This window comes from Pipistrellus hanaki, assembly GCF_964339955.1.
Source record: "Pipistrellus hanaki genome assembly, chromosome: 11".
Classification (NCBI taxonomy): domain Eukaryota; kingdom Metazoa; phylum Chordata; class Mammalia; order Chiroptera; family Vespertilionidae; genus Pipistrellus; species Pipistrellus hanaki.
This window is the reverse complement of record NC_140513.1, coordinates 13403785-13416670: the sequence shown is the minus strand read 5'-3', so window position 1 is coordinate 13416670 and position 12886 is coordinate 13403785. Positions and strand designations below refer to the sequence as shown.

At 38.6% G+C, this 12886-nt stretch overlaps 1 protein-coding gene across 4 annotated transcripts in view; it reads left to right on the top strand.

The window, feature by feature from the left end:
• C5 (complement C5) overlaps positions 1-12886 on the top strand; it is an 82269-nt gene that overhangs the window by 49346 nt on the left and 20037 nt on the right. For 2 of the 4 annotated variants that reach the window (XM_084899718.1, XM_084899717.1), the window contains exons 25-30: positions 413-488; positions 2587-2746; positions 4565-4660; positions 6093-6264; positions 9439-9644; positions 10951-11103. In XM_084899718.1, coding sequence (XP_084755844.1) covers positions 413-488; positions 2587-2746; positions 4565-4660; positions 6093-6264; positions 9439-9644; positions 10951-11103 — 863 coding nt within the window. Of the gene's footprint in view, positions 1-412; positions 489-2586; positions 2747-4564; positions 4661-6092; positions 6265-9438; positions 9993-10950; positions 11104-12886 lie in introns of those variants that run through there. The other 2 variants (XR_014796407.1, XM_084899719.1) reach the window with 2 other exon arrangements.

Sequence of the window (12886 nt, the reverse complement as noted above, 5' to 3'; positions counted from 1 at the left end):
TTAAACCAATAGTTTAATTAAACTAATATTTATATTCTTGTGTGTTCCACAAAAGCTTAATCATAAAAGCATTTCAGGGAAAAAAAATCATAAGATAGACTCTACTATATGAATAACTACTCTTTGCTGCTGCATTTTGGCTTAACTTTCTAAATTGCATGGATGAGAGACAAAACACTTGCATTCCAAAGCACTTCCTCCCTTCTTGAATGAGCTCAGGATGTTTTACTTGGTAATTTCCAATTCAGGTAATTTGTAATCTTCCTTTGCTAAATTCAGTGTTGGCCACAGAGCATATGCTTGCTGCCCAGCATCAAGGGAAATTTAACACTTTATTATTCAGAGGCGAATGAAGCACTCAGTAGATCTGGAGGCCAATGAAGCACTCTGTTCTTTTTCTGGTGTCTCTTAGGGATGATAAGCATCATGTCCTACAAAAATCCTGACTATTCTTATAGCATGTGGAAAGGTGGAGATGCTAGTACTTGGTAAGTAAAAGGTTTTGATTTGCATATATAGTAGTTGATTGATTAACTAAAGAATAACAACCTTAATGGAAACTTCATTTGTCTAGTTGCTCAGGCTAAAAGCCTGGTCATCCTTCACTGCCCTCTCTTTCTTACAAGCCACATCTGATTCAGCAAATACTTTTGGCTGCAACCTTCAAAATGTACCCTGAATTTGACTAATTCTTACCAACTGCACTATACCATTCTGATCTAAGTCACTCTTATCTCTCATCTGCATTATAGCATTAGCCTCCTCAGGTTTTGTTTTTGGTTTTTTTTTTTTTTTTTTTGGCTTTAGCTCTTGACCCTCTTAGTCTATGCAGCACAGCATCTGGAATCACCTTGTTGAAACATTAAGTAAGTTCATCCCATTCAGAACCTTCCCATCTTATCAAAGTTCTTAATGGGATCTACAAGGCCTTCCCTGTTTTGGCCCCACCTGCCTTCCCTATCTGTATCCCCTTCTACTTTCTTTCATTCTACTAGGACCCCAGTCACTTCCTTGCTGTTCCTCAAACATGCCAGTCATGTTTCCAATTCAGGGCCTTTGCATAGACTATTCCTTTTCTCTGCAATGCACACAAAGCAAGAGGTCTATGGTTTGATTCCCAGTTAGGACGTATGCCCCACTTGTGGGCTCAATCCCAAGTAGGGAGTGTGCAGGAGACAACTGGTTGATATATATATGGTCAATGCTCAATCACTGAACCACACCAGCCAGGATGCAGTGGGTAGATGCTGATCCAGACTGAAAACCACCACAACAGAAGCTGAGAACTAAATGCCTGGAGAACAGAAACTCCCACAAGAGATGTGACAGCCTCTCAGTAAATATCCAGAGCCTGTCAGGAGTTCTGGGCAAAACTGAGTGGATAGTGTTCAGCCAAAAAACATAGAAACACTTGTGTACTGTCCTAGACCCAATTCCATAAGTTCCTTGAGAGAAATAAATACATAGAAAACAATGGCTTGTACCTGAATACTTTAAAAAAAAATGGGGGAGGGAGGGGAGAAATACAGAAAATATGCAAAAAGTACAATGAATAATATATCTTTCATTTTTAAAAGGAAAATGAAAATAATTTTAAAGGGAGGGAGGGAGTCAAGTGTCTCAAAGACATTTGAGGAACTGAAGAATGGGCAGATCTAGGGCAGTTGAGTAAGTGAGGGACCCAAAGGAGAGGAATCCTATATAATAAAGATGTAGTATGCAAATGGTTGTTACACTCTGAAGCATAATGATCAACTGCATAATGACTCTATCACAGATCAGCAAGAGGGTGGGCAGCAAGCTACAAGCATTTGGCAGAGAGTTACAGAAGGGATTGGGCAGCAAGCTATAAGGGGAGGTGGAGAGGGCAGAGGGAGCTACAGGAGGGTGGGACAGTGGGCAGAGAGCTACAGGAGGGTGGCAACGAGCTACTGGCACATGGATTCATGCGCAGGGCTACTAGTGAAGGTATGAGTCATTATGGGGATTGTGAATTAGATCCTGTCTGATATTCTCTGAGAGATTTTAATAAAGGTTTAAATTGATTTTTGACTGAATGATTAGGATAATGAAAGCTTCATTGTAAGATGGTGAGTCCTAAATCAATGATATGACTGAAGGAGAAGCAGATAAACACTCCCACGGATGTTCAGGAAGGGTGGTCAGGCCTCAGACAGGGATTTAGATTTGATAGTTTGTACAAATTTTATAATCTAGAATTTTATGATTTTGCTCTTCCAAGTCTCATGTTCATGGGTCAGTGCCTTGACTCAATACTATTTATTTTACCATTATTGTCTTTAATCTAAAAAATTTTTTTCATCAGACATCAATTTTTAGCTTGTGTATGTGCTAGCAGTGTTGCAATCACAGATGTGTGGCTCCCACTTGTTGACCTAATGTTTTTGGAGATCTTCCTAAAATCTTCCCTTCTCTTGTAAAATGATGACAACTTACTTTGGAGTTGCATGTTTTAAAATGTTTACTTTTAAAGAACAAACACTGTATGAACTAAAACACACTGTAACGTGAAAGCCAAAAGGGATTCAATTCTAAATGTTTATTTATTTGATTTTTGTCTTAAAGGTTAACAGCTTTTGTTTTAAGAGTACTGGGACAATTACATAAATATCTACCTCAGGACCAAAACTCAATTTGTAATTCTTTAACCTGGTTGGTTGAGCATTGTCAACTAGCAAATGGATCTTTCAAAGAATATTCCCAGTATCAACCACTAAAATTACAGGTAAGGAAACCAAATGTTCAGATCAGCAATAATTTTGTTTACAAGTTTGAATTTCATTCTAATTCTATGTAGGATGAAGGAGAGAGGAAAAAATATATGTATTCCTGCAAGAAGCTTTTCTTGTATACAGGCAAAGAATTTGAAAGGTCTTGTATTGCTCTTCAGACCATCAGTATAGGTCAGATAAGTGATATCTTATACATCTTATATAATAGGCATTGATAGTTCATAGGAGCAAGTGCTAGAGATTCTGGAACAGGTACAATGCACTACCTGTCCACATACCCTTAGTATGGAATCTGTACGCGAAGTTCAGAGTCCTCTTACAAGTCACGGCTGCAGAGTGTTATCATGAAAGATGGGCAGGCCTCTATTTACACTCTGCTGGAAAGAGAGATTGAGGTCAGTTTATTACCAAAGTGTAACAAAGTGTTGTTTGAGATTAGAATCTACTTATATGCTTGACCTACAAAGTAAATTCAATATTTCTCCAGTATATTATACTCCTTAGAAAATTTTTTATCAGACACAAGGAGCTTCATAGTTAACAGGAGTCTCATAATGGTCCCCTGTTGGACCGATAGCAAATTAGGACTCCCTCTAGGTAAGGGGGACAACTGAAAATGGCATTTAAAAAGTAAAATGCTATAACAATTATTTTTTCTTAAAATGTCCATCCCATTCTTTCATCTATCTACAATCATTCAACAACTATTCTCTGAGCACCTAATACATGCCAGGGCCTATTTTGGGGAGGAAGAGTGGGAAGGATGGACCAGGCAGTGTCCTGCCACAAAGGAGCTCACACACTAGTAGGGAAAGTGGAGTAAAAATACTAATGATTCTAATCAATTAATGTGTGTGTTTATTCATTTGCTCAGTAAAAGTTAATTGAATGTGTACTAAGTACTACATGGTAGGGTCCCAACTGAGGCCACAGAGCTTATGATCTAGTAGAGACATTGAGTAGGTAATTTCAAGTGTGAGGTACCTGTTTAGAAAATGGAAATATCATTTCATTGAAAGCAGGAGACCTAATCTAGATTGGGGGAGTAAAAAAATAAATTAGTTGCCAACCTCCTGGGAGCTAGGTAGGAGGGAGTCAGGAAGAGTGTTCCAAATGGAGCCTCCCTGGCATTTTTGAAGTAGAGAGAGAGGATGGTTCATTCAAAGAGTTGGGGCCAAGAGAGCTAGGGGTGAGTGACACAAAATAAAACTGGAGAGGTATTAGTGGTCACTTCATGGAAGGTCTTAGAAGCATTGCATTGGAATGCTACTGCCCAAGAGAGAAAAAAAAAAAAAGGGAGAATAGTGGCAGAATAGTGTTTTATGTATTTTTTTTAGAGAGAGCTCTATTCAGTTATATATATATATATTTGTTTTTATTGATTTTAGAGAGGAAGGGAGAGGGAGAGAGAGATAGAAACATCAATGATGGGAAAGAATCATTGATCGGCTGCCTCCTGCATAAGCCCACAACCCAGGCAGGGCCCTTGACTGGAATAGTTCCCAGGCCGATGCTCCATCTACTAAGCCAAACCAGCTAGGGCTGTTTTGTTCATTTTAACAGGGTTTTGAAGGAGGGAAAGAATTTGAATGTGGTGAAAATGTATGAAGTAGAGCTTTAGGTTGGGGATGTGAGGGAGAGAATGGCACATGAAGGCACGAAGTAAGAAAGATCCGGGTTTACTAAGAAATGGCAAGCTGTCCAACTAGAAGATATGAAGGGAGAGAGGGAGATTAAGCTCGAATGGAGATGAGAATGAGATCATTTTGCTTTAAAGACACCACTTCACTCTCCTCTATAATTATTTTTAGGGTACCCTGTCTACTGAAGCCCAAGAGAACACCTTATATCTTACAGCCTTTGCTGTGATTGGAATTAGAAAGGCTTTTGATGTATGCCCCCTAGAGGTAAGTAAGAGGATTTGTTGGTTTTTTTCTCTAGCAACCATCATCTATTTCTGTATCTTATACTGGGAGGGAGGAGATGGAGGAGAGGCAGGCAGATCTTGAAAGTAACTATAACTCCAGAATCAAAGGAGTTCTATAACAAATCAAAGGATTTATCTAATTCTATAACTCTAGAATTATGATAGATTAGAGACCACCTACTCTAACCCACTGGACAGTTGAGACAACTGAGGTCTATATGACAGGTAAATTCAATTGTGCATTTTCACAGGCTATTAAATTATAGAGCTGGGATTAGAACTAATAACTTCTGACTGTGATGAGAGAATAACCCAGCATCCCAGCTTCCTTCTCTTATCTCTGCCAAATCTTAGGATATGTATATGTCTCTTATCTATTGTTGAAGCACTTTATATCATGAGGACACACACTAGCATGTTTGCTGCTTTGGGTTATGCTGTTTCATTTCTTGGAAGCTGGGGGGAGAAAGGAGAGGATTCATTTAAGTGAATCAACATAAAAGATTCAACGGGGTAACAGAGATGAAGCTCTGATCTGGGAAGAGGCAGGTCCCTGAGCTGAGGTTAAGCACTTCTTCCTACAAATCAGAAGTAAATTCGGCAAGTCCTTCATACCAGCATTCAGAATGAAAATGGAAAAACCCAAGAGAATTTGTAGGACTTGAACCATAAAGCAAAATAATGTTTTTCATTTGTTTCAAGATAATTGTTACTTATGTTAACAAGACAAAATAATTGATGAGGACCAGTTCACAGGGGCCTGGAGGACCAGTTGGCACCTAGCAGTACATAAGTGAGACACAGATGGAGCTGGGAGAGAAGGAGCCAGGCAAGATGTTAGCAGCATTGCACTACACTTGTCCAAAATATCTATTTTAGTTGTTGCAGGGACAGAGTAATAGAAACTTTTTTTTTCCAGGAATCCTTAGGACCAAAAAGTACTTTGGCAGCTTAACTTTTTTTCTGCTAGTTATGGTTTTATTTAGAAAAATTCCTTTTGAAAATGTGAATCTGTCTCAGTTACGCTGGGGTGGGGTGGGGACTGATGAAAGCTGTGTCTATGCTCAGTGCTTTTTCTTTCTGGAAACTGTGTCTATGCTCAGTGCTTTTTCTTTTTAGGTGTGACTTGGAAGTAGAAAGTAAAGTTGAAAACCTCTAGAGGGAGATGAGACTTCAGGCACAAAAAGCTTGATCCAATTTGGACAACCTCCTTTTCACTTCTGAGATTATGCTCTGCTCCTTCTCTGGGAAGGGTTTGCTTTCTCCAGACACTATCCATTTCCATTAGGTCATTTCTCTTTCCACCCCTTATCTTATCTACCCCAGGATGGTGCCACATTGGGGTAGTTCACATTGGTTGGTAGGTTGATGCTTCACAAAGTAACATAGGTATCTTCTTCCCTTATTTCCAGAAAATCAGCACAGCTCTAACTAAAGCTGACTCATTTCTACTTGAAAATGCCCTCTCGGCACAGAGCACGTTCACACTGGCCATTGCCGCTTATGCTCTTTCACTGGGCGATAGAACTCACAGACAGTTTCGTTCCATTGTCTTAGCCCTGAAGAAGAAAGCTACAGATAAAGGTATGACTGGCTCCATACATTTTCAGCAAGCATTTACTAAGTATATAGAATCTGGTCATTCTGGGAAGTAGGTGTGGCATGCAAAGTTGAGTAAGACACAATCCCTGCCTTCAAGAACAAACTATCACAATGCAATGTAATAAGTGCCATTCATTCAGTACATATTTATTCATTTATAAACCTAATAAATGTGTATTGAGTACCTCCTATGTATCAGGCACTGTTCTAGGCTCTGAGGATAAAGCAGCGGCAACAAGAAAAATCCAGATCCTCATGAAACTTACATCCTCATTAAGGAGAAACAATGTGACAAATAAGTAAAACGTTGTATATAGTGAATAGGTTGGTAATATGAAAAAAAAAATCAAACAGGGAAGGAAGACAGGATGAAGTGGTGGGTTGTTATTTTTGCAAATATATATTTGTACTGATTTCAGAGAGAGGGAGAGAGAGAAACATCAACGATGAGAGAGAATCATTGATTGGCTGCCTCTGGCAGGCCCCCTACTGGAGACAAGCCCCCAGCTCAGGCATGTGTCCTGACCAGGAATTGAACCATGATCTCCTTCCTGATTCATATTAATGCTCAACCACTGAGCCACACCAGCCAGGCTGGAAGGTTGTAATTTTTGCGAGGGTGATGAGACTTAAACCTCACATAGAAGATGATATTTGAATTGAAAGCTTAAGGAGGTAAATTGAGGAAGCAAGCCAGTGGCCATCTAGAAGGAAGTTTTTTAAAAAAATATATTTTTATTGATTTTTTACAGAGAGGAAGAGAGAGGGATAGAGAGCTAGAAACATCGATGAGAGAGAACCATTGATCAGCTGCCTCCTGCACACCCCTACTGGGGATGTGCCCGCAACCAAGGTACATGCCCTTGACCAGAATCAAACCTGGGACCTTTCAGTCCACAGGCCAACGCTCTATCCACTGAGCCAAACCGGTTTTGGCTAGAAGGGTATTTTTGGTGGAAAAACAGTATGTGCAAATATCCCGAGGCAGGAATGTATCTGGTGCTCTGAGGATGGCAAGGAGGCCAGTGTGGCTGGAGAGGAGAAAGATGAGGGGTAGAAAATCAGGTTAGGGAAGAAAAGGGTGAAGCAATTATGTAGGGCCTTGGAGGTCATCACAGGAGCTCTGTAGGACTCCAGTATATAGTTGTGCAATGTACAAGATTCTCAAGCAAGCTGATGAATTGAGGCTGAAATCCAGCCCTTGTTCCACTTCCCCACCCATGCGTGTGGTTTGAGCCTGCCTCCACCTGAGCAGGGGGTGTCTGTGTCTCTTTCACATCAAGGTGCTAGCAGGGCCAGTGAGAGCCCTAGAACTTTAATTTCCACTTTAAGTGAGAAGGAAAGACATTCGAGGATTTTGAGCAGGGGAGTCCTTTAGCTTATTTTGTACCAGTTTGGCTATAAAAGTATATATTTCATTTTGAAGACTAAAGATGTTGCTTCCTATAGGTCAAGAGTAAAGAAATAGAAAGTAACAGTGATCATTGGCCAATGTGCCTATATCAGCATGGGCATGGTTGAGCACTTTGGAGCCCTCTCTTGACTGATGTTTTCTAAAAGTTTAATAAATCTTACATGAGGTTTATCGCCATCTACAAAATGTGACTTATGTCATCATTTAATAATGACTGACTTTTAATACATATCTCAAAACCACTTATGCAATATTTATACTAACACCAAAACAAATGTCTTGAGTATTGTAAGATATGGATCATAAAATATATAATTTAAAGAGCTAGAAGAGAACTTAATTCAAATAATATTTGAGCTGGAAGCATCTTTAAACACAAATCTTTCATTCTAAATATAGCAAACCTGAGTCTCTGAGTGGAAAGGATAACATTTTGTACAAAGTCATACAAATAATGGAATCCTGAATTTGAAACAGACACATCAAGTTTTTCACTAATTTTCAAAAATAGTTTCTAAATATGCTTTACAGTTTTTTAAAAATAACTTAGTTTAAAAAAGAATTTGAGGTGACAAATTTAAACTAGAACAATAATGAAAAAATATAATTAGAACTAATTTATGAAAAGTATATGAAATTACCTTTAGTGCTTTAAATTGGAAGTAAATAATAATAGATTAAATGAACTAAGGCTTTGGGTTTGATCTCAAAATTTCCAGAATGTAATTATTTTCTGTCAAGGAACTTCCTAAGTACAAAGAGCAATAAAGTTGTCTTTTGTTAATGAGTTGACTTTTAGAAAGTCCTTAGGTAACCTAGGGATGGACCTGGTAGCCAGCAGAACCAACCATGTAATTAGAGGGTTGGAGCTTTCAGTACTTGATACCACCGCCCACTTCAGGGAAGGAAAGAGGGGTTAGAGGTTACATTAGTCATCAGTGTCCAATGATTTGATCAAACATGACTATGCAATGAAGCCTCAAAAAAAACAAACAAACAAAAAAAAAAAACACACCAAAAGGACAAGGTTCAAAGAGTTTCCAGGTTGGTGAACATGGAAAGATTCAGGCAGAGAAGGTATGGAAGCTCTGTACCTTTTCCCCTTTCCTTGCCCTATGAATCTGTTTTGTCTGACTGTTCCCAATGCACATCCTTTTATACTAAACCAGTAATTGAGTAAGTAAAATGTTTCTCTGAGTTCTGTAAACTGCTTTAGCAAAGTAATCATAACTGAGGGGACGGTCTTTGGAACCTCCAATTTATAGCCAGTTGGTCTGATGTATAGGTAACAACACAGGTTTGGGATTAGCATCTGAATTGGAGGATTGGCAGAGAAAGCATCTTGTAGGGCTGATTCTTAACCTGTGAAATTTGATGTTATCTATTTCAGAGTAGATAGGGTCAAAGTTGAGTTCAATTCTCCAGCACCCTGCAGGTGTCCAAGAATTGGTTGTTGGTGTGGTGGAAAACCCCTACCCCATTGGAAATTGAGTCTCAGAACTATCCTTGGCTACCAAAAGATGTGGGCCTTCCATGTTGACCTTTTCAAATAAAGACAAATGGCACTGTATAAAGGGATCTTGTTTTGTATTGGTCACCTTGAGGAGTTTTTATAAAAGAATAAGAAACTTCTGGAAATCAGAAGATCTCTATCGGAAGAAACTGCTAAAAATCTGTTACAATTGCTATGTCAAATTCACATTTTTTAATCATATTAATCTATATGATTTGTTGATGGTTAGGTGTTTCATCCAGATACCGCTTTTGGAAAGATGGTCATCAACAGCTGGATAGCCCTGTACCTAACCCTGGTACAGCACATATGGTGGAAACCACTGCCTATGCTTTACTTACCATTTTGAACTCAAATGATTTGAATTATGCTAACCCAATCATCAGATGGCTATCTGAAGAACAGAGGTATGGAGGTGGCTTTTATTCAACCCAGGTAATGTTTCTTTTTCTTATCTTATCCTCCTGAAACATATTAGCTACCTTCCTCACCACACATTTCATGTTCATTCTGGCATGCTATATATAGGAGTAAATGACTAGAACCATAGAGGTTATTTTCATTGACACCCTTCTAACACAGAGGAGCAAGTCAACCCTGAGAGATTCATTCAGGAAGTTAGTGGGTGAGTCAAAATAAAAACTCAGTTCTCCTGACTCTGTAAATGGAGCACTTCCTTTATGATTCTTAAGGATATCAGCAATTGTTATATCCTATGTAATAAACAGTGGCTGCCATGAAGACAAAAGTACTGATGTTCCCTTCCCCTAAAATAAACAAAAAGTGAGAAAAATACAGATTGTTACATGTTTATCTACCAAGGTAAACTCATTTGCATACATATGTTTTACATTAAAACTATTATATACTTGTGTAGTATAGTTGTATTGATATTCAAGTTTAGTTCAAATGTTAGTATCTTCTCTGTTCCCTGGATTTTTTGGACAATTACAGAGTGTATGCATATGTCTATAAAACTTAGAGCTACATGGGTTCTTCAGGATTCCTTTAGTGATCATCTAATTCTGAGGGGCAAATGTGTTTCATCTTGGATACATCTATAGGCTTCCCAGGAAATATTGACTCATTGATTAGCATTGGCTACCAAGGACATGGGCAGACAGGATAGCCATGTATTTGAAAACTCTGATGTGATTACATTTCCTAATTTTATAGATGAGAAAGAGGATATCCAGAAAAATTGAGTTCATCCATTTATTCTTTTAACAGATACTTGTTGAATAACTGCCATGTGCATACTACTAAATAATAGATGCCAGGAAAGATATAATACTTTCCTTCTGACTCTTACATTTCAATGGGGAAGGCTAATAAGAAACTATGCATAAAAGTATTACAAATTGCGATGAATGCTCTAAAGGGCGGAAGGAGGAACCTTAAGAAAGGGAAAGGGGAGGTTATTTAGGGCTTCAAGCTGAAGCCTAAGGATGAAAAGAAAATAGTCGTGCAAGGAGTTGGAGTCATTCTTCAAAGAGCAACTTGCCTATAGTCATATACATTCAGGATTGTGGAGAATCTGGATCTGAAGCCACACATCCTTCCTGTCCCTGGGGAAGGAGAGAACTTCCTTCCACCTCCACAATGGGGCCCTTAACCAGTTTCACTCAGTCAGTTGAAGTTTCATCTCCAAACACTGCCTCACCAATAAGAAAGGGTACTTGTAAACAAAGAGCATATAAATAAGCTAAACCTGTTTTTGTGCCTTGCTGCTTGTTGATAGGACACAATTAATGCCATCGAGGGCCTGACAGAATATTCACTCCTGATTAAAAAACACCATCTGAACATGGATATCAGTGTTTCTTACAAGCATAAAGGTGGCTTTCAAAATTATAAGTTAACACAGAAGAATTTCCTTGGAAGACCAGTAGAGGTAAATGAAAAATGTTTTATAATATTTTATAATTGGATGGGACCTTTAAAATCATGTTTCTCCTCTTGTTTTACAAATGTATCTGTTCACTACTTAAACAATGAGTGCCTTCTGTGTTCCAAGCAGGGGTGCCTACTTTTTCCTGGCATTAAAGATTCAAAAGTAAAGCTCAAAGAACCTGTGTGTATGTGGGGAGGGAGTGAAATCAACAGTGAAAAATATGAGCCTTGATAGATGCATGGAAAGTCAGAGAGGAACCTCCTGAGTAAGGCTGAGAAGTAAGAGGAGTTTGTCAAAGGTATCCAGATGAGCAGGTTAAATCTGAAAGAATTTGCCTGGTGAAGAAATGGAAGAACATTCCAGACATAAAGAATAGCATGTACTAAAGTACAGCAGGAGAATAAGAGAAGACAAGTTCTGGAGTCCTCCAATGGTTCCATTTGGCCTAGTCACATATGCAGACTACGGCTAAATTAGAATTGACCTTTAGGTACTCCAACAACTTGCCCATGTCCTGTGCTACTACTTCATTTAAAAAAATGAAAACCCTGACAGCCTATTACAATTTCCCAAAGAGAAGGACACATTGGAAAAACTATTAATAATAGTAACTGCCAATATACAGCTTTTTAGTACCTATTTTCTAATTACCACATTTTAGATTATTTAAGAGATATTTAAATGTACAAATAACTAGAGATAGTTCTTACTGTCCACATTTTCCACAAATTTGTTTGTGAAAAGACATAAGCATGGGAAATAAAATTTAATATAAAAATTGAAAGCTAATAGCTCATAGCAAATATACAGAGTAATGCAAATGTAGGTTTACAGTTGTTCATATAGAAAATAATACTATTATTAGTCTAAGTATATAAAAGCCTAAACAGCTGGCAGACTGGCCCATAGATATGACATGCACTGACCACCAGGGGGCAGACACTCAACGCAGAAGCTCTCTAGCTGTGGTGGCTTGACAGCTGCAGTTCTCAGGTGACACACTCAGAACCAGAGTGGAGGGAGCCCAATCCCAGGGTGCATCACCCAAGAACTGCCCTCTCTCAATCTGGAACTCCTCTGGGGATGTCAGAGAGCCAGCTTTGGTCCGATCCCCAAATCCATGCTCTGGACCTCTCGTAAATAATAATAACATTAAGAATAAACTCTGTTTCATGAACTCTCAATTGTAAGCCTACTTTTGCCCCACCCTGTGTATATATAGAAAGATGGATGTGGATATAGATGTAGATGTTATAGACACAGACATATTCTAACATTTAAAATTCAGAGATTTCAACCAGGTTTCCAAATTCTTATGCAAAAAAAAAAAAAAAAAAAAAGATCTAGCAATAGAGTGCTGTTAGCAGTGGTATGCATTCTTCAGTTTGTTACAGTCCCCAACAGTCATGTGACATGTATTTGATTTATGTCCACCCTTGCTTTGTGCCTGGGCTGCTGCAGGCATTTGTGGCTGTGGCCCTCAGTTTGGTAACCTTTCCCTGGGAACATTTAGAGTTCACCAGACATTCACATTCTGAACAAGGGTCTGAACTCTAATGGGGAGCTCTTGGCCTAAAGAGCATGGTAGACCACCATCTGAGGTAGCTGGAATTATTCTTCTCTTATAGGAATAATGCCAATAAAGGCTTCTTGTCATCTTAAAATAATTTAAACCTTAGTTCATGATGCTGCCTTTGTGTGAAACCTGGACTGTTTTTATCTAGTTTTGAATTCTCTACTCCAGCATTTCCTAAAATGTGTTATATGAAAAAAAAATGTTTGG